General features: G+C 48.5%; 3 protein-coding genes across 3 annotated transcripts in view; all 3 read left to right on the top strand.

Annotated features, from left to right (window-relative positions):
- The window catches only part of LOC138765278 (uncharacterized), a 131,997-nt gene extending 122,390 nt beyond the window's left edge, over positions 1–9,607 (top strand). Inside the window, exons 21-22 of the mRNA XM_069942328.1 lie at positions 2,703–2,848; positions 8,754–9,607. Of these exons, the coding sequence (XP_069798429.1) occupies positions 2,703–2,848; positions 8,754–8,790 (183 nt within the window). The 3' untranslated portion in view covers positions 8,791–9,607. The remainder of the gene's footprint in view (positions 1–2,702; positions 2,849–8,753) is intronic.
- An 8,955-nt stretch (positions 9,608–18,562) lies between these two features.
- Positions 18,563–19,542, top strand: LOC138763177 (histone H4). The gene has a single exon (XM_069936912.1). The coding sequence runs from the start codon at positions 19,118–19,120 to the stop codon at positions 19,427–19,429; it is 312 nt and encodes a 103-aa protein (XP_069793013.1). The 5' UTR covers positions 18,563–19,117; the 3' UTR covers positions 19,430–19,542.
- An 81-nt stretch (positions 19,543–19,623) lies between these two features.
- LOC138763175 (histone H3-like) lies at positions 19,624–21,235 on the top strand. Its single transcript, XM_069936911.1, has one exon. The coding sequence runs from the start codon at positions 20,036–20,038 to the stop codon at positions 20,444–20,446; it is 411 nt and encodes a 136-aa protein (XP_069793012.1). The 5' UTR covers positions 19,624–20,035; the 3' UTR covers positions 20,447–21,235.
- The last annotated feature ends 5,215 nt before the right edge of the window (positions 21,236–26,450 follow it).

A 26,450-nucleotide genomic window follows, 5' to 3' on the forward strand; every position in this document is an offset into this window, starting at 1 on the left:
ATCAGCAAGTTTGCAGGTGACACAAAGTTTGTGGGTTTTGTGGACAGCAAGGGAAACTTTCAAAGCTTGCAGCGGAATCTGAACCAGCTGAAAAATGGCAGATAGAATTTAATGCAGATTAATGTGAGGTGTTGCATTTTGGAAGGACAAACCAAGAAAGGACATATACATTAAATGGTAGGGCACTGAGGTGCATGGGAGTACAGGAGTTAGGAAGTTGTAGAAGGATTTGTGAGTCCAGATTTGGAGTATTGTGTGCAGTTGTCACCTAACTACAGAAATCAATAAGAAAGAAAGAGCGCAGAGGAGATTCCTAAGGATGTGGCCATGACTTGAGGGACTAACTTGTAGGGAAAAATTAAACAGGGGTTAGAACAATTTTCTGGAGTGTAGGAAAAGGAGGGGGCATTTGATCAAAATGTACAAAATTATGAAGGGTATAAAAAGAGTAAATACAAGCAGGCTTTTTCTACTGAGGCTAAGTGAAACAAGTACAAGAGGATGTGGGTTAATATAAAGGGTCCATGTTTAAAAGGAATATTGAGGAGAGAGTACGGAACAAGCTGCCAGCTGAAGAGGTGAATGCAGGGTCAATTTTAATATTTAAGAAAAATTTGGATATTCACATGGATGGGAGGGGTATGGAGGGTGATGATCTGGGTGCAGCTCAATGGGACTAGACAAAATACTTAGGCACAAATTAGATGGACCAAAGGGCCTGTCTCGGTGCTGTGGAAGTCTATTGTTCCGTAGTTCTATCGTTTGCAAAAATAGCAAAGTTGTTATTGCATGTAATTTCAACTTCTCCAACATTGACCAAGAATGTGAGCGTATTAGAGGTTGGATGGGTTGAGTGAGTCTCAGAATCACACAGCATGGAAAAAGGCCATTTGGCTCATCTTACCCATGCTGAAAAAAAAATCCCATCCACTAGTCCCACCTGCCTGTGTTTTTTTTTCTTAAAGTTTCAATAGTACCTGCCTAAACCTCCTCCTCTGTCAGCCATTCCATACACCCACCACCCTCTGTTTAAAAAGTTACTCCTCAGGTTCCTGTTAAATCTCTTGCCCCTCACCTTAAATCCACGTCCTCTATTACCAATTCCTCTACACTGGGCAAAAGTCTCTACGCTCACCCTATCTGTTCCTCTCTTAATTTGTACACCTCTATGAGATCATCCCTCATTTTTCTGCACTCTAATGAAGAAACCCTTACCTTGCTCAACCTCTCCCCATAGCTCAGAGCCTCTGATTCCTGGAAACATCCTCGTAAATTTTCTCTGCTCCCTCTCCAGTTTGATGACATCTTTCCTCCATCACGGTGATCAAAACTGAACACAAAACTCCAAGTGGAGACTCACTCTGACTGATGAAGGCCAATGTCCTGAAACCATTTTTGACCATCCTATCTACCTGTGACTCCATTTTCCAGGTACTAAGTACCTGTGCTCCTAGATTCCTCTGCTCTACAACATTCCCCAGATTCCTACCGTTCACTGTGTGGGTCCTGCACGTTTGACCTCCAAAATGCAACCCTTTACATTTCTCTGTATTAAAGTCCATTCCACTGCCACCTGCCCAACCGAACAAGATCCTGCTGCAATCATTGGCAACCGTCTTCACAATCTACAATATTAGAAACTTTAGTGTCATCCACAAACTTGCTAATCATGTCACACACTTTCATCTAAATCCTTTGAGGATTTAGAACAAGGACATCTACAGCACAGTGCAGGCCCTTCAGCCCTCAGTATTATGCCACCTATTTTAACAACTGCCTAGAACTTCCCTTCTGAATAACCCTCCACCTTTCTGAGTTCCATATAACTATCTAACAAAACTCCCATTGTACCTGCCTTGACCACCATTGGCATCAGCTCATTCCATTCATCCACCACTCTTTGTGTGGAAAAACTTACCTCTTGCATCCCCCCCTCCCCCTGAACTTACTCCCAAGCACTTAAAAACTATTTTCCCTCGTATTGGCGATTTCAGCCATGTAACGATCAATCATATACACTTCTATCAGATCACCCTTTCATCCTCCTTCACTCCAAGGAAAAAAGACCCAGTTCACTCAACCTATCCTCGTAAAGCATGCTCTCCAATCCAGGCAGTACCCTCGTAAATCTCCTCTGCATCTACATCCTTCTTGTAATTAAGTGACCAGAACTGAACACAATATTCCAGGTGAGGTCTAACTAATGTATATGTGCAAAATTACCTCATGGCTCTTGACTCAATCCCATGGCTAATGAACACACCATATGTTTTCTTAGCAATACTTTTAACCTGTGCAACAGCTTTGAGTGTCCTATGGACATGGAGCCCAAGATCTCAGTTAACCTGCTCCGCTCAGGGTCCTCCCATTGACATTGTATTCTGCCTTCAACTTATCTAACTTCATGTTTTTCAAAATCTCCAACACATCCTCACAATTGCCAAAGCCCTTTTCTCGAGTGAATACTAAAGCAAAGTATTTATTACGGACCTCGCATAATCTACATTGATCAACATCCATACAGTAAATCCACAATAATATTGAAAAGGCATTAGACAGGTGCAGGGAGATGGGACAAGGCAGCCAAGTGGGATCAGCACAGATCTCATCAGATAGCATGGACAAGAGGGTTCTAAGGGCCTGCTGTGGGTTTCCGTGACTCTTTGCATTGTGAAAGGTATGCACTCCTTGTTTTGCCACAGGATGAAGTTGCTGTGGAGAGTCTGCCACTTCTGGGCTTCTCAGTCATGGAGGGTCAGACTCCTGGATCCAGGGCACAGTTCCAGCTATACCACAAGGACAGCCTGTACTACTCTTTCAAAGCTGAGGATCCCAGCACAGCACAGAGGTAGGTGTCCATCGCCCTCCATGTAGGTACACCTCCCATCTACAGAAGTTGGTACTTCTCCCCCCAGATTTACACCTCCCCACCACAAGTAGGTACTCCTCACCTCAGGTAGATACCTATGCCACGTATACTCACCCTGCCAAAGGTAGGTGCCCTTCAACGCACTGGTACCCCTTCCCCACAAGAAGGAGAAACCCCTCCCCACAGTATGTACCCCAACCCACAGAGGTACCACTAGCCCCCCACCAGTAGGTACCTTTTGCCATAGTAGGTTTACCCTGCCCACAGTAGGCACCCCCTCCATTCATTGGACCCCCCTTCACAGTATTTACCCCAACCCACAGACATATTTAACCCTCCCACTGAGGTAGGTACCCCTCCCAACAGAGGGACTACTGCCCACCACAGATCAGAACCTCCTGCTGACAGAAGATACCCCTCCCACCCAGAAAGCAGTTACTCTCTCCCTTGAGGTCAGACGCTCTCTGCTCAGGGTTCAGGTGCTCTTTTCCCCGATGGAGGTAGTTACCCTTCCCTGGAAATACCCTGTCTCCCACAGAGGCAGCTAAATCCTTCACCACAGATAGGTATCCCTCCCCACACTCATGTAGGTCTCCTACCTCACCTTGTTAGGTGCCACTCCAGAGAGGGCAGTATCCCCTCCTCCATACTGATTAGGTACCCCTCCCCGCAAAGATATAGGTACATGCGCACCCAAAAGCTGTACCCTCTCAGATCCAACGATACGGCAGAGTACCTGCTGAAAAAGAGTACCCACTTATAAATCATAGTAGACAGGACGCCCTCTCACGTCCTCACCTGACCGGACAACAGTCACCAGTGTGGACAACGTACCCTCTCCCCCCCACAGTCCCCAGCACGGACCGTGTCCCCCACTTCCCGCGCTCCCTGGCACAGACCACGTGCCCTCTCCCCTCTGCAATTCCAGTGCGGACCGTGCCCCACAGCATGGATTGCGTCCCACCCTCCCCAGCGCGAACCGTGCCCACCTTCTGGCACTCCCCACTGTGGACCACGCCCCCTCCCCCTGAACATTCCACAGAACAGACCTTATGCCCCCTCCCTCTGAATGCTCCCCAGAACAGACCTTGTGCCCCCTCCTCTCCTTCTATAATCCCAGCACGGACTGCACCTCCCAGCATGAACTTCGCCCCCCACCCCACCTTCCCGCGCTCCCCAGCCCCAGCGAGGACCGCACCTCCCCAGCCCAGACCACACCTCTGCTACCTCAGCGTGGACAGTAACCAACCGCGCTCCCCAGCACGGACCGTGCCAACTCTCCCACACAGACTGTGCCACCCTCCCATACGCTCCCCAGAATGTACCACGCTATCCCTCCAGCGCCCCTTCCCTCCACGCGCTTCCCAGCACGGACCACGCCCCCGCCCCAACACGGACTGCGACACCTACCCTCGTATATGGGGGGAGGCCCAGTGCGGACTGCACCTCTCCGCCTCCCCAGTGTGGACTGTGCCACTCCCCCAGCGTAGACTGCATCTCCCTTTCCATACTCCTCCACACAGACTGCACCCTCTCCCCTACCCCCAGCACGGACTGCGTCCCCACTACCCTCCTGCAGTCCACAGCGCGGATCACACCCACCCCCACGGTCCCCAGCACAGACAATGCCGCACATCCCCATCCCGCAGTCTCCAGCGCGGACGTGTCCCTCCAACCGCGGTCCATGTCTCCCCTCCCCCAGTTTCTGGGGCAGACCATTGTAGACAGTGTCCCACCTTACACGCCCCCGCAGACCGTGTTTCCCCCCCACCCATGTAGTCCCTGGCACGGACCATGTCTCTTCTCCTCCCCCCCCCACCAACTGTCCTCAGCGTGGATCATGTTCCTCCCTCTCGTAGTCACCAACGTGGATCAGGTTTCCCCCCTCCTCCCACAGTCCCCAAAGCAGACCATGCGTCTCCCCCCACCCCCCAACGCAGTCCCCAGTGTGGACAGAGTACACTGATATCCCCTGGTGCAGCCAGTATACCCTGTTGTGTCTGCCAGTGAGGACAGTGTTCTGTCTTGTATCCTACAACATAGTCATGTTACCTGTCATATCCCCTGAATGGAACATCAACTTATATTTCCAAGTGCAGACAGTGGACTCTCTTACTCAACTTTTGCTGCACGTGGTCTCATGGAGGGGGAAGATGCTCACTCACACAGCACTTGATAAGAGTTTATTGTCATACATATTGTTCAGTGCCGTCACTGAAATTCTGTTGCCCAGCTGAACAGGTACCTGTAAAGAAGAATTAGAATAGTTAACCAATTGAATAAAATCAAAAGACAATAAATACAAAAGAATGATGATATATATTCACAGTGACCCAACTGTCGTTGCAATTGTGCAAACAGTTCTTCATTGGTGTTGGAGCAGTCCACGATTAGTGTTAGAAATAAGGTTAGTGAACTTGAGGTGCAAATCGGTACCCATGCCTGTGATTTGGTAGCCATCACGGAAACATGGCTACAAGGTGACCCTATATGGGAATTAAACTTTCAAGGGTATCAGGTGGTGCAATGAGATAGACAGGATGGTAAGGGAGGTGGAGTTGCACTCTTAATCAAAGATGAGCTCCAGGCAGTAGTGAGGGATGATATAAGATCTAAAGAGCATAATGTTGTGTCCATTTGGGTAGAGATAAAGAATAACAAAGGGAAAAAATTATTGGTGGGTGTTATCTATCGCCCACCAAATAACAATAGTTTAGTGGCACAGGAAATAAATAGAGAGATAAGTGAGGCATGTAATAATGATACGGCAGTAGTCATGGGGGATTTTAACTTCCACATAGATTGGGAAAATCAAGTTAGTCGTGGGAGTCTGGAAGAGGACTTCATAGAATGCATCCGCGATAGCTTTCTTGAGCAGCATGTTAAGGAACCAACAAGAGAAAATGCTCTCCTGGATCTAGTGTTGTGCAATGAGATAGGTAGAGTAAATGATGTAATAGTCAGAGACCATCTGGGAAATAGCGATCATAGTATGATTGAATTTCTCATTCAGATGGAAGGGGAAACAGTTAGATCTAAAACTAATATATTATGCTTAAACAGGGGTGACTACCATAGGATGAGGGAGGAATTGGGCAGAGTGGACTGGGAGCACAGGCTAATGATGAAACAGTTGAGGAACAGTGGAAGATTTTCAAAGAAATATTTTGTAATGCTCAACAAAAATATATTCCGGTCAGGAAAAAGGGCAGCAAGGGAGGGAAAAATCAACTGTGGTTAACTAAGGAAATAAAGGAGACTATAAAATTGAAAGCGCAGGTGTACAAAGCTGCAAAGAGCAGTGGGAAACTGGAAGATTGGGAAAACTTTAAGAGACAACAAGGGGTTACAAAGCGGGTAATAAGAAATGGAAAAAAGGATTATGAAAGTATATTGGCACAAAATATAAAAACAGAAAGCAAAAAATTTTATAAATATATAAAACGGAAGAGGGTGGCCACAGTTAGCATAGGACCCTTGGAGGATGAGAAAGGAAAACTGGTAGCAAAAAATGAGGAAATGGCCGAGGCATTGAACAAATATTTTGTGTCAGTCTTTATGGTGGAAGACATGTCCAGCATGCCCAAGTGGGGAGTTAAGGATGCAAATGTTGGGGAGGGCCTTGATAAAATAGTTGTTTCAAAGGAAGTAGTGACGGAGAAACTAATGGGACTAAAGCCAGACAAATCACCTGGTCCTGATAATATGCATCCAAGGGTTCTGAAGGAAATGGCAGAAGTTATAGTTGATGCATTGGTGGTCATATACCAAAATTCCTTGGATTCTGGGCAGGTCCTGGTATACAGGAAGACAGCAAATGCCACACCATTTTTTAAGAAGGGATGTAGGCAAAAGACTGGAAATTATCAGCCAATTAGCTTGATGTCTGTAGTTGGAAAAATGCTTGAAGCCGTCATTAAAGAAGAAATAGTGAAACTTTTGAAACGTAAGGGTTCAATCAGGCAGACGCAGCATGGTTTTAGAAAGGGAAGATCTTGTTTGACAAACTTGTTAGGATTCTTTGAGGATATAATGGCTGCGGTGGATAGAGGGGAACAGGTTGATGTTGTATATTTGGATTTCCAGAAAGCGTTTGATAAGGTGCCGCACAAGAGACTTATCAGTAAGTTACAGGAAAATGGAGTCCGGGGAAGTATATTGGCATGGATCGAAAATTGGTTGTCTGACAGGAAGCAGAGAGTCAGGGTAAGTGGGAGTTTTTCAGGTTGGCAGAGTGGTAAGTGGGGTGCCATAGGGGTCGGTGCTAGGCCCACAACTGTTCATCATTTACATTGATGACTTGGAGGAGCGGACAAAATGTGGTGTAGCCAAGTTTGCGGATGACACCAAATTGAGTGAAGAGCAAATTGTAATGAGGATGTGGAGAGTTTGCAGGGAGATAGAGTTAAGCTGGATGAGTGGGCAAAGGTCTGGCAGATGGAGTACAATGTTATCCACTTTGGCAAGAAAAATAAAAGAGCTGAATATTATTTAAAGGGTGAAAAACTACAGCATGCTGTTGTTCAGAGGGACTTGGGAGTGCTTGTGCATGAATTGCAAAACGTTAGGTTGCAGGTGCAGCAGGTTATTAAGAAGGGAAATGGAATGTTGGCCTTCATCGCTAGAGGAATTGAATTCAGGAGTAGGGAGGTAATGTTGCAACTGTATAAGGTACTGGTGAGACCGCACCTGGAGTACTGTGTCCATTTCTGGTCTCCATATTTGAGGAAGGATATACTGGCTTTGGAGACGGTCCAGAGCAGGTTTACGAGGTTGATCCCTGGGATGAAGGGGTTGACTTATGATGAAAGATTAAATCGTCTAGGATTGTATTCACTCGAGTTCAGAAGAATGAGAGGAGATCTTATAGAAACATATAGGATTATGAAGGGAATGGATAGGATAGATGTAGGAAGGTTTTTTGAGCTGGCCGGGGAAACTAAAACGAGAGGACACAGTCTCAAGATTCAGGGGAGTAGATTTAGGACAGAGATAAGAAAAAATAGTTTTGCCCAGAGAGTAGTGAATGTTTGGAATTCTCTATCCAGGGAAGTGGTTGAGGCTGCTTCATTAGACATATTTAAAATTCGGTTAGATAAATTGTTACATGATAGAGGAATTAGGGGATCTGGGGAGAAGGCAGGTAGTGGAGTTAGGTCATAAATTAGATCAGCCATGATCTTAATGAATGGCGGAGCAGGCTCGATGGGTCATTTTTGGCCTACTCCTATTCCTACTTCCTATGTTCCTATGTAACAAGGGGAAGTTCAAGAGCCTGATCGCTGTTCTTGAACCTGAAGGTGCTGGTCTTTAGCTTCCATACCTTCTCCCTGAAGGTAACAGTGAGAAGAGGATGTGTCCAGGGTGATGGGGGTCCTTTATGATGTTGGCTGTCCTCTTGAGTCAGTGCCTCACCTAGATGCTTTCAATGGATGGGAAGTCAGGGCCCATGATGGACATGGCTAGGTTTTCTACCTTAAGGAGCACTATGTGTTCCCTAGCAGTCAAATTCCCAAATCAGGCTGTGATGCAACCTGTCAGTACAAATTTGATAGAGCATTCAATGACACGCCAAATAACTTCAGACCTCTAAGAAAGTAGAGGTCTCAGTGTGCCTTCTTCAAGGTTGCCTCGATGTACTGGCTCAAGGAGGGGTCTTCTGACATGTGCACTCCCAGGAACTTGGAAGTACTAATCCACAATACCCCTGTCCTATCAATGTGAAAAGGTGCATGGTCTACCTCTCCTTGTGCTATTCAGTGTCACCTGGACCCATGCTCTGAGTTGACCCCACGGAGCTGAGACTGGTCTGGCTTTGGACTTTTTGTTATTCTCAACCCAGGTCCCACGTGACTAACTGCTGTTGTTCACGTTTGTTTCTCAGATGGATTGAAGCCATGTTCAGTGCGTCTGTGCTATAGAAGCCACGGCACCTCCCACAACCAGACATCCTTAACTGACTGATCCTTCAGTACTACATCGAGACCACTATGATCTACTGACATTTTCTGACAGCTCAAGATAATTTTTAGTTGACCATATCAGACTAAGAACCTTTGGGGTTGTTTGCAGTCACTATAATGTCCAGCATTCCAAGAATTGTTCAAGTTCAACACACTGGTTTTCACTGATAGAACATGCACGGTTAGCGCAACGCTATTACAGCACCAGTGACCCAGGTTCAAATCTGTAAGGAGTTGCTACATTCTTCCTGTCTCTGCATGGGTTTCCCCTGGGTGTCATGGTTTCCGTTCACTGTTCGAAAATGTACAAGGGTTGTAGGTTAATTGGTGTATTTAGGGGCCTTGAGCTCGTGAGCTGCTAGGGCCTGTTACTGTGTTGTATGTCTAAAGCCCCACGCAGCAGTGGTGAAGATGTCGTCACACTATGAACAAAATAATTCCTAAAGGTGTACTTTAAAATGCTCCCTCTAATGTCTTGGGATCTGATGCAGAGACAAGTGATTGGGAAGGACTGCCAAACTGAAAACTGGGCCAAAGACCAGGATGGCTTAAAGGCCAGAGTGACGATAGGTTGAAGGAGAAAAATGAGTTGCCGTTTTAAGCAGTCACAGGTGGAAGCAGACTGGGACACCCTGTGACTTGAAACTTGGTGATCTGCAAAAAGAGGACTAGTGTTGTTTTAGCCTCCATTCCAATCTTCTAAGAGCACAGTCTGTCTTCTGCTTTTGAATAAAACAGTGGAGAATTTCTGAAAATAAATGGAACGTCAAGGAAATACTTGCCTTAAACGTGTGGTGTGTGCAGCTGCTGGGCGTGAAACAGTGAAAATAAACACGAGCTTGGGTTACACAGCTCAGAAAATGCAGCCCACCCAGGAACCTGGGACACACTGCACAGGGCATGCAGAAATAATCAGAAGGCAGTGTTACATAGCACAGTGAATGCAGTACCACTCTGGAGATAGCATGACACAACAAGAAGAGGGAATTGGCTTTACGCAATACAGAGGATGCGGTCCTGTACAAGAGACAAAGTTAGACAGAGGACACAGTGAAGGAGGCCAGAGTTACACAGCACAGCGAACATAGCACTGTCCAGGAAATATAGTACTGCTCAGGAATCAGATTTACACAGAGAATGCAGTCTGTTTCAATAGCCAGAGTTAAACAGCACAGGGAATGCAGTACTGACTATATGCTAGAGTTACACAACATGTTGAATGTGACATTGCCCAGGTGACAAGGTTACACAGCATGGAGAATGAATTACTGCACAGGAGTCAGTGTTAAACAGAACAGCTAATACAGTCCTGCCCTGGGTCAATGGTTGCCCAGCAAAGGAAACACAGTCCTTCCCGAGATCCCTGGGATACACAGGGAATGTATTACTGCTCAGTGATACACGGCACGGGGAGTGTAGTACTGCTCAGGGATACATGGCACGGGGAGTGCAGTACCGTTCAGCGATGCACAGCAGTGGGAGCATAGCACTGCCCAGGGATACACGGCACGGGGAGCGTAGCACTGCCCAAGGATACACGCCACGGGGAGCGTAGCACTGCCCATGGATACACGGCACGGGGAGCGTAGCACTGCCCAGGGATACACGGCATAGTACTGCCAGTGGACAGGGATATACAGCCCAGGGAATGTAGTACAGCCAGTAGCCATGGATACACAACGCAGGGAATGTAGTACTGCCAGTGTCAGGGAATGTAGTACCGCCAGTGACAGGGAATGTAGTACCGCCAGTGTCAGGGAATGTAGTACTGCCAGTGTCAGGGAATGTAGTACCGCCAGTGACAGGGAATGTAGTACCGCCAGTGTCAGGGAATGTAGTACTGCCAGTGTCAGGGAATGTAGTACCGCCAGTGTCAGGGAATGTAGTACCGCCAGTGGCCAGGGATACACAGCACAGGGAACATAGTGCAGCCAGTAGCCATGGATACACAACACAGGGAATGTAATTCCGCCAGTGTCAGGGAATGTAGTACCGCCAGTGGCCAGGGATACACAGCACAGGGAATATAGTACAGCCAGTAGCCATGGATACACAACGCAGGGAATGTAGTACCGCCATTATCAGGGAATATAGTACCGCTAGTGGCCAGGGATAGACAGCACGGGGAATGTAGAACCGCCAGTGGCCAGGGATACACAGCACGGGGAATGTAGTATCGCCAGTGGCCAAGGATACGCAGCACTGGGAATGTAGTACTGCCAGTGGCCAGGGATATACAGCACGGGGAGACTAGTACTGCCAGGGATACACAGCACGGGGAGCGTAGTATGGCTCAGGGATACACAGCACTTTGAAGGTAGTACCGCCAGTGCCCATAGATACACAGCACAGGAAATGTTGTACCGTGGGTACCCAGGGATACATGGCACGAGAATTATAGTCTTGCCAGTGCTCAAGGATACACAGCACAGGGAATTTAGTGCAGTCAGTGCCCAGTGATACACAGCACAGGAACTGTCATACTGCTAGTGCCCAGGGATACACAGCACAGGGAATGTAGTACCGCCAGTACCCAGGGATACACACCACAGAGAATGTAATACTGCCTGTGCCCAGGGATACATGGCAGGAGAAATGTAGTACTGCCTGTGCCCAGGAATACATGGCAGGGGAAATGTAGTACCACCAGTGCCTAGGGATACACAGCACAGGGAATTATAGTCTTGCCAGTGCTCAGGGATACACAGCGAAGGGAATGTCATACTGCCAGTGACCAGGATACACAGCACAGGGAATATAGTACAACCAGTGCCCAGGGATACACAGCACAGGGAATATAGTACCACCTGTGCCGAGGGATACACAGCACTGGGAATTATAGCCTTGCGTAGTGCTCAGGAATATACCACACAGGGAATGTCGTACCGCCAATGCCCAGTGATACACGGCACAGGGAATGTCATACCACCAGTGACCAGGATACATAGCACGGGGAATATAATACCACCTGTGCCTAGGGATACACAGTACTGGGAATTATAGCCTTGCCAGTGCTCAGGAATATACCACCAGTACCTAGTTGCCCATTCAGAGCCAGCTCTTCAGCGCTTGACGTCCTGCTTTGCGGAAACTGCCAAAATGTTTGGCCTGGAAGTCAGCCTGAAGAAAACTGAGGTCCTCCATCAGCCAGCTCCCCACCATGACTACCAGCCCCCCCACATCTCCATCGGGCACACAAAACTCAAAACGGTCAACCAGTTTACCTATCTCGGCTGCACCATTTCATCAGATGCAAAGATCGACAATGAGATAGACAACAGACTCGCCAAGGCAAATAGCGCCTTTGGAAGACTACACAAAAGAGTCTGGAAAAACAACCAACTGAAAAACCTCACAAAGATAAGCGTATACAGAGCCGTTGTCATACCCACACTCCTGTTCGGCTCCGAATCATGGGTCCTCTACCGGCACCACCTACGGCTCCTAGAACGCTTCCACCAGCGTTGTCTCCGCTCCATCCTCAACATCCATTGGAGCGCTCATACCCCTAACGTCGAGGTACTCGAGATGGCAGAGGTCGACAGCATCGAGTCCACGCTGCTGAAGATCCAGCTGCGCTGGATGGGTCACGTCTCCAGAATGGAGGACCATCGCCTTCCCAAGATCGTATTATATGGCGAGCTCTCCACTGGCCACCGTGACAGAGGTGCACCAAAGAAAAGGTACAAGGACTGCCTAAAGAAATCTCTTGGTGCCTGCCACATTGACCACCGCCAGTGGGCTGATAACGCCTCAAACCGTGCATCTTGGCGCCTCACAGTTTGGCGGGCAGCAGCCTCCTTTGAAGAAGACCGCAGAGCCCACCTCACTGACAAAAGGCAAAGGAGGAAAAACCCAACACCCAACCCCAACCAACCAATTTTCCCTTGCAACCGCTGCAATCGTGTCTGCCTGTCCCGCATCGGACTGGTCAGCCACGGACGGGCCTGCAGCTGACGTGGACCTTTTGCCCCCTCCGTGAATCTTCGTCCGCGAAGCCAAGCCAAAGAAGTACCCAGGATACACAGCACGGGGAATGTAGTACCGCCAGTGCCCAGGGATACACGGCACAGGGAATGTAATACTGCCAGTGCTCAAGGATATATTTCCCCTGCCATGTATCCCTGGGCACAGATGGTACTACATTTTCTGTGATTCCCTGGGTACCTCATTCCCTGTGTTGTATATCCCTGAGCACTAGCAAGGCTATAATTCCCGGTGCTGTGTATCCTTAGGCACAGGTGGTACTATATTCCCCGTGCTGTTTTTCCTGGTCACTGGCGGTATGACATTCCCTGTGCCATGTATCCTTGGGCACAGGTGGTACTATACAGGGAATGTGGCGGTGCCCAGGAGCCAGTGTTACAAGGGAAGGGAAATCAGTGCTACTCAGGAGTCAGGGTTACACAGCAAAGGGAACATAGTTATTCCCAGAGGCCTGCATTATACAGTACAGAGAACAACACCTGCATTACACAGCACAGGGAATGATGTCCAGCTTAGCAGTTACACAACATGAGGAATGTAGTATTGATTTGGAACCAGTGTAGGGAATGTGTTATTGCACAGGAGCCTGGGTTTCACAGCACATAAAATGCTATTCTGCCGAGGAGTCAGGGTTCCAGATGCAGGGAATGAAGTTCTGCACAGGAACAATAGTTACACAGTATTATGCTTGTTTTTTCAAGAATGACTTTACATGGGGTTAACCCTTAACCTACTTTATTTTACTTGAGCTGCTTCAACCGATTTCCAGCGATAATGACTGCAACTCCTGTCATATACTATTTCTGCCCAAACATGCACGTTGCATGCTGCCAAATGTAGTTCTTATTTACACACATCTTTCCCTAGAACAAAAAGATCCATGTTCCATGGACAGTCTCTTTTCACTCAGTCTCCGGTGGTTTAATAGTCCTTTTTGATCTGCTATGTGTTTCCACCAGTTTACTGCTTGCTGCTTTGATCTATAGAAAAGTTTCCCAAACTGGGTTCCCTGGAAGAAATGACAGGGAGTGGAATTAAATTACTTTTTACTGTCTTTTAAATTTGTTTCGGGGGCTGGGCGTGAGGAAGACAAGTTGGTAGCCGCGGGGGATGACGCAAGTGACTCTCCACTGACACTCATCTCGGCCATTCATTTGTATAATATCCACCCTCCCACTCAGCATGTCCGTCAAAGTGTCCAGCAGTGGAGTTCTGGATCAATTAGCAGGCAGAATGATGGGGAATTGTGATGTCTCTTTTCTCTCTTGACTGGTTTATTTATCTCTTGCTTCAGACTCAATGCTCCATTTTTCTTTTGCACGATGACCAGTGAGATGACCCAATCTGTAGGTTCTTCAATTTTCTGTATGACTTTCATCTGTTCCATGTTTGCTAGTTCTTATTTAAATTGGTCTCTAAATGGAAACAGGACTTCCCTGCATCCATGGACAACAGAAGCTACTGTCTCATCTACATGGATCTTGTACACAAGGTAAACATCCAAGCCCCTCAAAGACATCTGCAAACTCTTCCATGAGTGTTGTGTGCTCATCTTCAGCCTATGAACCTCACCAAGTTGAGCTCTTCACATACACGCAGACCTAATATTGGCCATACTCTCTACAATCAGTAGTTGTGACTTGCAATGCTGCCCTTTGTGTTTGATGATCATCATATGCCCCCTTTTACTGGAATGTTCTCACCTGTGTAGCCTGTCATTTTAATTTCAGTGGACATATCTGTCCATGGCCTTATGCGTTGCTGCACTAATTGGAGGAACACCACTTATTTTCGGTCTGAACACTCTCCAGCCAGATGGCATTAATGTCGACTTTTCTGGTTTCTTCTACCCTGCTCTCCACTTCCTCCCCCTTCCTTTTTCTAGTTTTTCTCCCTCCCTTTAATCAGCCATCCGTCCTCCCCTTGTTCCCTCCCTTCTCCACCTTTCACTTCCTGCCTTGAGGAAGGGCCCAAAATGTCAGTTATATCCAAGAAGCATTCCTGACACAGTATGTGGACAAGCCAACGAAAAGAGAGGTAGGTCTTGCTGGAATCTAGTCAGGTGATAACAGTATTTCGGAGAGAGTGACCATAACTCCCTGAACTTTATCATAACTACGGACAAGAATAGTAGACAAAAGGGGAAAGTATTGAATGAGGAAGGCCTAATTACCACGAGAGTAAATTGGGAACAGATATTCTAGGGGAAAAGCTCATCAGAAATCTGGAGGATGTTCAGAGACCACATGCATTGGACCGGTTTGTTCCAATGAAACAGGGAAAAGATGAGAGTAAAGGAAACATTGTGGACAAGAGAGGTGGGTCAGCTGGAAGCACAAGGGCAGCAAAAGCATGGGGACATTATACAACAAGCCACGCACAATTTGACTTGAAATACCCCCGCCTTTCAACCATTCTGGGTACAGTACATTTTCCAGAAACTGTTCTTGTTCATAATTCAAACAGCATGATCCAAACCATGTGCCAGAATAAAAAGATGGGTACTCAGATTACAACCCTACAAATATAAAGTAATCCACATTGCAGGGAAAGCAAACATTGCAGATCCGCTGTCCAGATTGGTGAAGGATGGAGGTCCACAATCCAAGTCAGAATTGGGAACAGAAACAGAGAGCTTTGTACGCTTCGTAGCTATTCAGGCGACACCGAAAGCTGTGACTACGAAGGAAGTCGAGAGAGAATCCGAACATGATCCAGAACTCATGGAAGTAAGAGAATGCATACAGAGTGGACAATGGGACAAGTGTACTCACAAGGCTTACATTCCCATTAGAGACGAACTTTGTTGCATCGGACAGTGTGTATTAAGAGGTTGCAGATTGGTGATACCGCAAAGATTGAGACCGAAGATCGTATCCTTAGCGCATGAAGGACACCTAGGTATTGTTGGTACCAAGCAAAACCTCAGGACCAAGGTATGGTGGCCAAGTTGTGATAAAGACGCAGAGAGATTTGTTAAAACTTGTCACGGATGTCAAATCACAAGTAAGAGTAATCCGCCAGAACCGATCCGGAGTACGCAACTTCCGACAGGACCATGGATCGACGTAGCTGTTGATTTTCTTGGGCCTTTACCGACGGGTGAATCAATTATGGTAGTGATAGATTACTACAGCAGATACTATGAGTACGTGGTGTTGAAGTCCACAACCACTGAAAAAACAATACAAGCTTTAGCAGAGATATTCGCAAGATATGGATTACCTGTTACATTATACTCTGACAATGGTCCACAATTCATTTCAGAGACATTTGCGGAATACATGAGGACCACAGGTATCCACCATCATAAAGAAACTCCGAAATGGCCGCAAGCCAATGGGGAAGTAGAGAGACAAAATCAGTCCATTGAAAAACGATTGAGGATTGCACACGCAGAAGGACAAAATTGGCGAGAAGCATTGATATCTTATGTGGCTGTCTATCGAGCAACGCCTCATGCAACCACTGGAAAAAGTCCTGCAGAAGCATTTTTTGGGAGAAAAATCCGCACCAAAATGCCAGAAATAAAGGAAATCCGAGACGACCAGGAGATGAGGGACCACGATGCTGAAAAGAAAGGTGCAGCAAAGCTGTACACAGATTCGAAACGTGGAGCCAAGTAATCAGACATCATGCCAGGAGATAATGTTCTAGTGAGGCATGAAACTGGTGGTAAGCTAGACACACCTTATTACCATCAACCCTATACTGTCGTATCGAGAAGTGGCAGTATGGTGACAGTCAAGTCTCCGACTGGAGTCCTGTATAAGAGAAATGTATCAAGTGTAAAAAGGTACCAGTCCAGAGATACATCGAGCGAAGAGGTTGAAAGATGCTGAAACTGAGAGACCTGATGATGTTCCAGAGGCAGTTACCAGCACTCCTGATGAAGTGACTAGAACGCCAGAAACACCCGAAGCCGTGGCGAGCAGTATTTCCGACGCTGAGAGTGAACAACCGAGAAGCGACGACAATATCGCAGGCAGGCCGAAACGAAACCGGAAAGCGCCCAAACGATACGAAGACTTTGTGCCATAATTTTAATAAGAACGTTGGGACAGTATTTTAATCTTACATCATAAGGTGCATGTATGAGCTGTAGGAAGTAAATTTTATGTAGTTGAGTTATAGTATTACCATTAGTTACGATGTTTGTATGTTTCCGAGGGATATTGGTAAGTGAAGGTAAAGTTTATTTCTGATTAAAGGAGATAATGAATATGTATGAGATGTACCGGAAGTCACGTGGTATGAGAGAGAGATAAGAGCACAAGCAGGAGAACAAAGGAAACGGGAGAATAAAAGACACTAAGAAGTTTACCTGATAAACTTGTGTTTAATGTTTTATTAACTTCACATTTCGGGCCACAAATGTGACAATCACTTACTCCGTTCCCGTAGCAGAGAGTCCAATTGAATCAGTTGTCCCCAACTTTTCCGTGAGCGGCGCTGGCGCTGCATGCACGATAAGCCCAGCTCCGCTGCAGGAGGACAGACCTCATGTTTCAGCTCAAGCGCTTCTTGCCAATGCATAACCATTGATGACTGCGTCCGCGACCGCGAGCATTGATGGCCAGGGAGCTGCTGATTGGGTCCGCGACCGCGAGCATTGATTGACAGGGAGCTGCTGATTGGGTCCGCGACCGCGAGCATTGATGGCCAGGTAGCTGCTGATTGGGTCCGCGACCGCGAGCATTGATGGCCAGGTAGCTGCTGATTGGGTCCGCGACCGCGAGCATTGATTGACAGGTAGCTGCTGATTGGGTCCGCGACCGCGAGCATTGATGGCCAGGTAGCTGCTGATTGGGTCCGCGACCGCGAGCATTGATGGCCAGGTAGCTGCTGATTGGGTCCGCGACCGCGAGCATTGATTGACAGGTAGCTGCTGATTGGGTCCGCGACCGCGAGCATTGATGGCCAGGGAGCTGCTGATTGGGTCCGCGACCGCGAGCATTGATGGCCAGGTAGCTGCTGATTGGGTCCGCGACCGCGAGCATTGATTGACAGGGAGCTGCTGATTGGGTCCGCGACCGCGAGCATTGATGGCCAGGTAGCTGCTGATTGGGTCCGCGACCGCGAGCATTGATGGCCAGGTAGCTGCTGATTGGGTCCGCGACCGCGAGCATTGATTGACAGGTAGCTGCTGATTGGGTCCGCGACCGCGAGCATTGATGGCCAGGTAGCTGCTGATTGGGTCCGCGACCGCGAGCATTGATTGACAGGGAGCTGCTGATTGGGTCCGCGACCGCGAGCATTGATGGCCAGGTAGCTGCTGATTGGGTCCGCGACCACACTATGACTACTGCGGCCCCACGAGTCCCGACGGAGGATCGTACGCGCACCGGGCGCGTCACCCTGGCAACGGTCACCACCGGCTCCACCCGCGCAGGCGCAGTCAGTCGAGAGCAGGCGCCTCCCATTGACTGTGGAGGCGCTGAAGCCGTGGGAGCCCGGAGGGGGCAGGGAGTGCGCGGGGGTTGCCCTAGCCTTCAGCGCCCACTCAGTCCCAATCCGCCACTGCCGTTCAACCCCGCGATCCCCGGTCACCTCGCCCCATTCTCTGCACCCGACCGGTCCGCAGTGACCCAAACAAAACCCAGAGAGCACGATGTCCGGACGCAGCCTCACTCGGTGTCGGGCTGTGTTCGGTTCCAGTCGAAGCTCAAGGACCATTCCTTCAGGCAGGTTCCTGGGGACGGGAGTGCACGAGACGGTCGGGGGGGGGGGGGGGGGGGGACAGGGGGCAGGCTCCGAGGGGGAAACGGACGAAGGCTGCAACTCCAGATCCGGGGAGTCGATTTCAGACCTTCTCACCGAGGAGAGCAAACCTGCGGACTTCTCTGCCCAGTGAAGCTGGACGGGCTGCTTCATTCAATAGATACAGGACTCAGATTTCTGAAAAAGAGGGGAGCTCAGGGTGGTGGGAAGTGGTGCTGAGTCCAGGTCACCACTTATTGAATGGCGGACAGTATCGACGGGCCGAACGGCCGATTCCTGCTCCTCCTTATTATTGACGGTTTTAGTTTAGCGGGAAGGCGCTTATTTCAAGCTTTCGATTGGATATTACATTTAAAAATGTAAAACGATGCGTGTCCCCTGACGTTCTGCGCCTCTTGGTGGCAGGAAACGGGACGGAGGTGGAAGACGAGAGGATGCTCCCTGCCCTGTCTGTCACTCTGACTGTCTCCTCCCCTTCAAAGCGCGTACCTCGCGCAGGTCCGCGTGCTGTGTATAAAGGGAACGGCAGCCGCGTCGGGCCGTCACTGAGCAGTAGCGGCTTCACGAAAGCAGGGCTATGTCTGGCCGGGGGAAAGGCGGTAAAGGTCTGGGCAAAGGCGGAGCCAAGCGGCACCGTAAAGTGCTCCGTGATAACATCCAGGGCATCACCAAACCCGCCATCCGCCGCCTGGCTCGGCGGGGCGGGGTCAAGCGGATCTCGGGCTTGATCTACGAGGAGACCCGCGGGGTGCTGAAGGTTTTCCTGGAGAACGTGATCAGGGATGCCGTCACCTACACCGAGCACGCCAAGCGCAAGACGGTCACCGCCATGGACGTGGTGTACGCTCTGAAACGCCAGGGCCGCACTCTCTATGGCTTCGGCGGCTGAAGAGGAACTCCGTCCTTTCTCCCGAACATAAAACAAAAAGGCTCTTTTAAGAGCCACCCAACCCCCCTCACGAAAGGAGCAGTGACCCGGGATTAAAATGCAATTCATTGTGATTCAGCCACTCTTCTCTCGTGCAGCTTTTCGAGCCCATTCCCATACGGAGATTTAGAGTGAGGATGATCTGCAGACGAGCTTCCTCAAAGCGATCTCCGCTCTCTCAACCATTAAGGCAGTCCCTCCTCCCGGGGTCAGTCGCTTTTCTCCGGCCTGCGGCAGTGGGTCAATCAATCCACAGCCCATTGACAGACACGGTGGTGCAAGGAGAAAAATAGCGCGATTTAATATCATCTGAATGATAAGAAACCGTTCAGACGATTGGCGGGCGATTTGAAAATAAACAGCGGCCAATCACACTCAGCCAGCCTTCTCTCCATTGGCTGAAGCCCGAGCCCAGATATTTTCCCCGTCCCCCATCCACTGCAGATCTACCCGCCAATCAAAACGCTGGAAAACGATGACCCAGAGGCGGGGGCGGAGCTTCACCCACACTTTATAAGTGGAACCGGCTTTAGCCGTCTCACACCGTGCTCTTCGCGTTGAAGTAGAATGGCCCGAACTAAGCAGACGGCGCGCAAATCGACCGGCGGGAAAGCTCCCCGTAAGCAGCTGGCCACGAAAGCGGCGCGCAAGAGCGCTCCCGCCACGGGCGGCGTGAAGAAGCCCCATCGCTACCGACCCGGCACCGTGGCTCTGCGGGAGATCCGGCGCTACCAGAAATCCACCGAGCTGCTCATCCGCAAACTGCCCTTCCAGCGCCTGGTGCGGGAGATCGCCCAGGACTTCAAGACGGACCTGCGCTTCCAGAGCTCGGCCGTCATGGCCCTGCAGGAGTCCAGCGAGGCTTACCTGGTGGGGCTCTTCGAGGACACCAACCTGTGCGCCATCCACGCCAAGCGCGTCACCATCATGCCCAAGGACATCCAGCTGGCCCGCCGCATCCGCGGGGAGCGCGCCTGAACCCGGCCTCGACACCAGGCACGACAAAAGGCTCTTTTCAGAGCCACTAGCCCGGCAGAGGAAAGAGCTGTGCCTTCCCGTTCGTGCTCCCCGGCTTTTGCTGGGATGGCGGAGCTTTATGTAAGACTGCAGTTGTCACTGCTTGTGTCCGGTCCGGGGTTGATCCATTGCAAACCTTGTAATCCATTGAATGAGACCTTCCCGGTTTCTGACTGCTAAACAAGGTTCAACCCCGACTGCGGGGGATCCACCCGTCTGACAGGGGAGTCCCGAGCTTGAGCGCTTGACTTTGCGTCAGTTTATCCCCAAAATAGGTCGTTTCCCCGTGACCGTGTTGAAACACTTGTTTTTAAGCCTGTTCATGGTTCTGGCTGGTTGAGTTACCCTGGAAAATGTGGTTTGGCGGAGTTATTGGATCTGGACTGGGGTTCGATTTTCCAGCGTTTCTGGGGGGGGGGGGGGGGGGGGGATGTCTGGCTGAAATTCGGCTCCTCACCCCATTTTCCCAGAAACTCCCTTGTGTGTATCTATTGTGAAACTTTCCTGCAGCTCTTTCGCCGTGTTCTCCCTCGCCCAGTCAGCTCTTCCAGGCACTGAATGGCTCTAAAGAGAGCCAACGTGTCACTGAATTCACCTTCTGCGCCGGTTTTCTTGGCGAACACAGCCTGCCTGGATAGTCGACAGCAGTTTATTGGGTTCCTCGTCGTTGCGGAAGTGATGCCCCGGCCAGTTCGAGAATTTCAGCCGCCAGATACTTGAGCACAGCAGCCAAGTAGTCTGGGGGGGAAGGGGGGGACGAGCAAGGCTTGGGCTTGGATGGGGGGAAGGGGGGGGACCAGGGTTCAATCACTCATTACCACTTCACTGCCGACAACGAGAAGCTAGACTCGCAGTCGCCCTTATACCTTTTGGAGGAATGCAATGCGAGCCTTGTGATTGGAGATTAATTTGGTGAGCGAGCTCACCATTCAGAGAGCTGCCTTATTAACCAATGAACCGACAGAGGAGAATAAGCGCCAGACTCAAATTACTGCAATTTGAAAAGCCCGCTGCAATGTGGGAAGTGCAGGGGCCCTGAACATTGTGTGTTGATGTGATTTCTTCTCATCAGCTATCATTCAGTCTGGGCATATTTACACCATGTCTATTAATATCCCAGGAATTCAGATTTATTGGCAGAATTACCACTGCAAAAAATAAACTGTACACAGCGTAAACAAAATAATTGAGAACAGGCGACGAATGTAAAAACTGCAAAAGAAAACCAATAAAGTGACTCTCTGATTTTGTTGTCGAGGAGTCTGGTGGTGGAGCTGTTCAATAACCATCGTTCAGGACGGGGAGCTGCCGAATATCTTGTTGCCCAAGAAAACAGGCGGTGCCAGCAACCCCAAGAGCAAGTCCATCAGAGAATCAGGGCTGTGATTTTCCCGAGCCACTCCATGTGCGTGGAAGGGTGACCACTGGCTCTGTGAGAACGGCGGATCTGTCACACCCGATTCCCTCCCGCCCGTCTTTGTTGAAAGCGCAGAATAACTTGGTCTGTCCACTCTTGTTGCCCCCCCCCCGCGCCGTCCCGACATGACATTGAACCAGAGTTGGTTTGCACGGCCGTCTCAGTTTCGCAATGTGATTTCATTCTCCCGCACTCCCCATTGTCCAACCGGCCTGGATCCTGCAGCGCTTGAAACGGCTGAGGGATGTGACCATGAAGCCACCAGTCAGAGCGCGGCTGCATTATTAGAGACAACAGTGCCCAAAGTTACGGTTTGGCCCTGCAACGATGTGACATTTGAAGCGCCCGCCAAGCAGAAAATAAAAGACCAAACCCGAAGAATTTGTGTGAACGGACTCCCCTCTCACCCGTGTTGTGACCCCATCCATTGACAGAACAGAGTTCATTCTCAAATGGCAGAGGGGAATTTCTACTTCTACACAGCGTACTCTATCTTTCGGGAAAATTGCGGGGACAGAGACTAACCACCGCGGTGGGGTTTCGTGGAAACGGCGTCAGTCGGAGCTGAGACTTGCCAACAAGAGAGAACAATCAGATACAATTCTTGCCTAATATTCTATTTGCTGTATTCTACCTTAGAGCTGTGCAAATAATAAAAATAAGTCAATTCTAGAAGAATCATGCCTACTAAAATAAAAGGAATGAAATCTTCTCCAAGCATCTACCAAATTTAAATCCCTCATCAGTGACAGTATGGTTTTGGCTACTTTTGTCCTTACTGTAGTTCTTGTTGACCTGTCTAGAATTGGATCTAAACAAAAATTGAAATCTCTTATCTCTTCCTACTAAAATATTTTAATTAGCATTTGCTAAATTCAAATAGTTTCCTGAATGAATATATCATCCACATTCAGTGCATCAGCCAGCTCCCCACCATGACCACCAGCCCCTCACTCCCCCCCCCCACATCTCCATCGGGCACACAGAACTCAAAACAGTCAACCAGTTTACCTACCTCGGCTGCACCATTTCATCGGATGCAAGGATCGACAACGAGATAGACCACAGACTCGCCAAGGCAAATAGCGCCTTTGGAAGACTACACAAAAGAGTCTGGAAAAACAATCACCTGAAGAAACACACAAAGATCAGCGTGTATAGATCCGTTGTCATACCCACGCTCCTGTTCGGCTCCGAATCATGGGTCCTCTACTGGCATCACCTACGGCTCCTAGAACGCTTCCTTCAGCGCTGCCTCTGCTCCATCCTCAACATTCAATGGAATGACTTCATCACCAATATCAAAGTACTTGAGATGGCAGAGTCCGCAAGCATCAAATCCACGCTGCTGAAGACCCAACTGCGCTGGGTGGGTCACGTCTCCGGAATGGAGGACCATTGCCTTCCCAAGATCGTGTTATATGGCGAGCTCTCCACTGGCCACCGAGACAGAGGTGCACCAAAGAAGAGGTACAAGGACTGCCTAAAGAAATCTCTTGGTGCCTGCCACATTGACCACCGCCAGTGGGCTGATATCGCCTCGAACCGTGCATCTTGGCGCCTCACAGTTCGGCAGGCTGCAACCTCCTTTGAAGAAGACCGCAGAGCCCACCTCACTGACAAAAGACAAAGGAGGAAAAACCCAACACCCAACCCCAACCAACCAATTTTCCCTTGCAACCATGCCTGTTGTCTCGCATCAGACTTGTCAGTCACCAACGAGCCTGCAGCAGACGTGGACATACCCCTCCATAAATCTTCATCTGCGAAGCCAAGCCAAAGAAAAGAAAGTGTTCAATGCTCTGAAAATAATTGACAATTTATCATAATATATCTACTTGTACGATCTTTAATTACCTATTGTAGAGGGCCGGGCGACCACGCAGTTAGATGGGCCAAATTTCCATCCCAGATGGTTGGTGCAAGATGGCGCGGGCCCCCTTCCCTTCTCAGGAGAAGCCCGCACTTGGTGACATGCGTTGCCTGGGCAAGCAGTGACTCCACAATGCGCTGATGTCACTCCCTTAGACCAGCGTGCCCCAGACAGGAAGTGGGTCATCCCCTTAATGCAGTGCGAGGGAATCAAATAAAGTCAGTTACTGGTTCACCCTTCATTTCAGTAGCACTGCCGTTAGCAGCCGGTACAATATTGTATTTTAGTCAGAAGTCTCTTATCTATTAAAACAACTACTCCCCTTACCTTCGAATTAAATTAGGAATGTGATTGGCAACTGAATATCCCTGGGTTTCGTTGTTTTAGGTGTGATAGAGTCGGAGGGGCAAGAGGAGGTGGGGTTGCATTGCTTGTCAGGGAAAATATTACAGCGGTGCCTAGGAAGGATAGATTAGAGGGCACATCCACGGAGGCTATTTGGGTGGAACTGAGGAGTAGGAAAGGAGAGGTTACACTTGTAGGGGTGTATTATAGACCATCCGGAGGGGTCCGAGACCTAGAGGAGCAAATCTGTAGGGAGATAGTAGATATTTGTGATAAGCACAGGGTTGTAATTATGGGAGATTTTAATTTTCCACATATAGATTGGGAAACACATTCTGTGAAAGGAATGGATGGGTTAGAGTTTGTGAAATGTGTGCAAGATAGTTTTTTACAACAATATGTAGAGGTGCCGACCAGAGAAGGAGCAGTGTTAGATCTACTGTTGGCAAATGGGATGGGTCAAGTGACGGAGGTTAGTGTTGGCGAGCACTTCGGGTCCAGTGATCATAATGCCATCAGCTTCAATGTCATTATGGAAAGAGAGAAATCAGGGCCAAGGATTGAGGTTTTTGATTGGGGAAAAGCTAGATTTGAGGAGATGCGAAAGGACTTGCAGGGTGTGCATTGGGAAAATTTGTTTTATGGGCAGGATGTAGTAGAGAGATGGAAGTCTTTTAAAGATCAGATTTTGAGAGTGCAAAAGCTTTATGTTCCTGTTAGGTTAAAAGGAGGGGCAAAAGGTTTGAGAGAGCCGTGGTTTTCAAGGAATATTGGAAACTTGGTTCGAAGAAAAAGGGAGGCGTACATTAGATATAAGAAGCATGGAGTTAAGGAGATGTTTGAAAGATACATTGAATGTAAGAGGAATCTTAAGAGAGGAATTAGGAAAGCTAAAAGAAGGTACGAGAAAACTATGGCAAGCAGGGTGAAAACTAATCCAAAAGAGTTCTACAAATATGTTAATGGTAAGAGGAAAGCTAGAGACAAAATTGGTCCCTTAGAAAATCAGAGTGGAAAACTGTGTGTGGAACCTAGAGAAATGGGGGAGATATTGAACAGTTTCTTTTCTTCGGTATTCACTAAGGAGATGGATATTGGGAGATGTGGGATAAAAAAAGCAAATTGGGTAAATATGGGGAATATAGAGATTACAAAAGGTGTAGTTTTAAGGCTTTTGAAGAATATAAAGGTGGATAAGTCTCCGGGACCAGACGGGATCTTCCCCAGGACATTGAGAGAAGTGAAGGAGGAAATAGCAGAGGCTCTGGCAGTAATTTTTCAAATGTCATTAGATATGGGGATCTTTTTCTTTGGCTTGGCCGGAGGATTGGCGCATTGCGCATGTGGTTCCGTTATTTAAAAAGGGTTCAAGGAGGAAGCCTGGCAACTATCGGCCTGTAAGTTTGACGTCTGTGGTAGGTAAATTAATGGAGAAAATTCTTAGAGATAGTACTTATAAACATCTGGATAGACAGGGTCTGATCAGGAGCACTCAACATGGATTTGTGGGAGGAAGGTCATGTTTGACCAATCTGATTGAATTTTTTGAAGAGGTGACTAGGAATGTGGATGAGGGTAGCGCAGTGGATGTTGTCTATATGGACTTCAGTAAGGCCTTCGATAAGGTACCACATGGAAGGTTAGTTAGGAAGGTGCAGTCTTTGGTATAAATTTTGAGATAGTCAAATGGATTGAACATTGGCTGAAAGGGAGAGGCCAGAGAGTGGTAGTGGATAATTGTCTGTCAGGTTGGAGGCCGGTGACCAGTGGTGTGCCTCAAGGATCTGTATTGGGCCCATTGTTGTTCGTTATATACATTAATGATCTAGATGATGGGGTGGTGAATTGGATTAGTAAATATGCAGACGATACTAAGATAGGTGGAATAGTGGATAATGAAGAAGGTTTTCAAGGATTGAGAGGGATTTGGGCTGCTTAGAAAAGTGGGCTGAAAAATGGCAGATGGAATTTAATGCTGATAAGTGTGAGGTGCTTCATTTTGGTAAGAAGAATCAGAATAGGACATATGTGGTAAATGGGAGAGCATTGAGGAATACAGAAGAGCAGAAAGATTTAGGAGTAACGGTACATCGTTCCCTGAAGGTAGAAACTCACGTGAATAGGGTGGTGAAAAAGGCTTTTAGTATGCTGGCCTTTATCAATCATTGCATGGAATATAGGAGTTGGGAGGTGATGTTGAGATTGTATAAGACGTTGGTGCGGCCTAATTTGGAGTTCTGTGTGCAGTTCTGGTCGCCTAATTATAGGAAGGATATAAACAGAGTGGAGAGAGTGCAGAGAAGGTTTACCAGAATGTTGCCTGGGTTTAA

Source organism: Narcine bancroftii, chromosome 5 (assembly GCF_036971445.1).
Source record: "Narcine bancroftii isolate sNarBan1 chromosome 5, sNarBan1.hap1, whole genome shotgun sequence".
Classification (NCBI taxonomy): Eukaryota; Metazoa; Chordata; class Chondrichthyes; order Torpediniformes; family Narcinidae; genus Narcine; species Narcine bancroftii.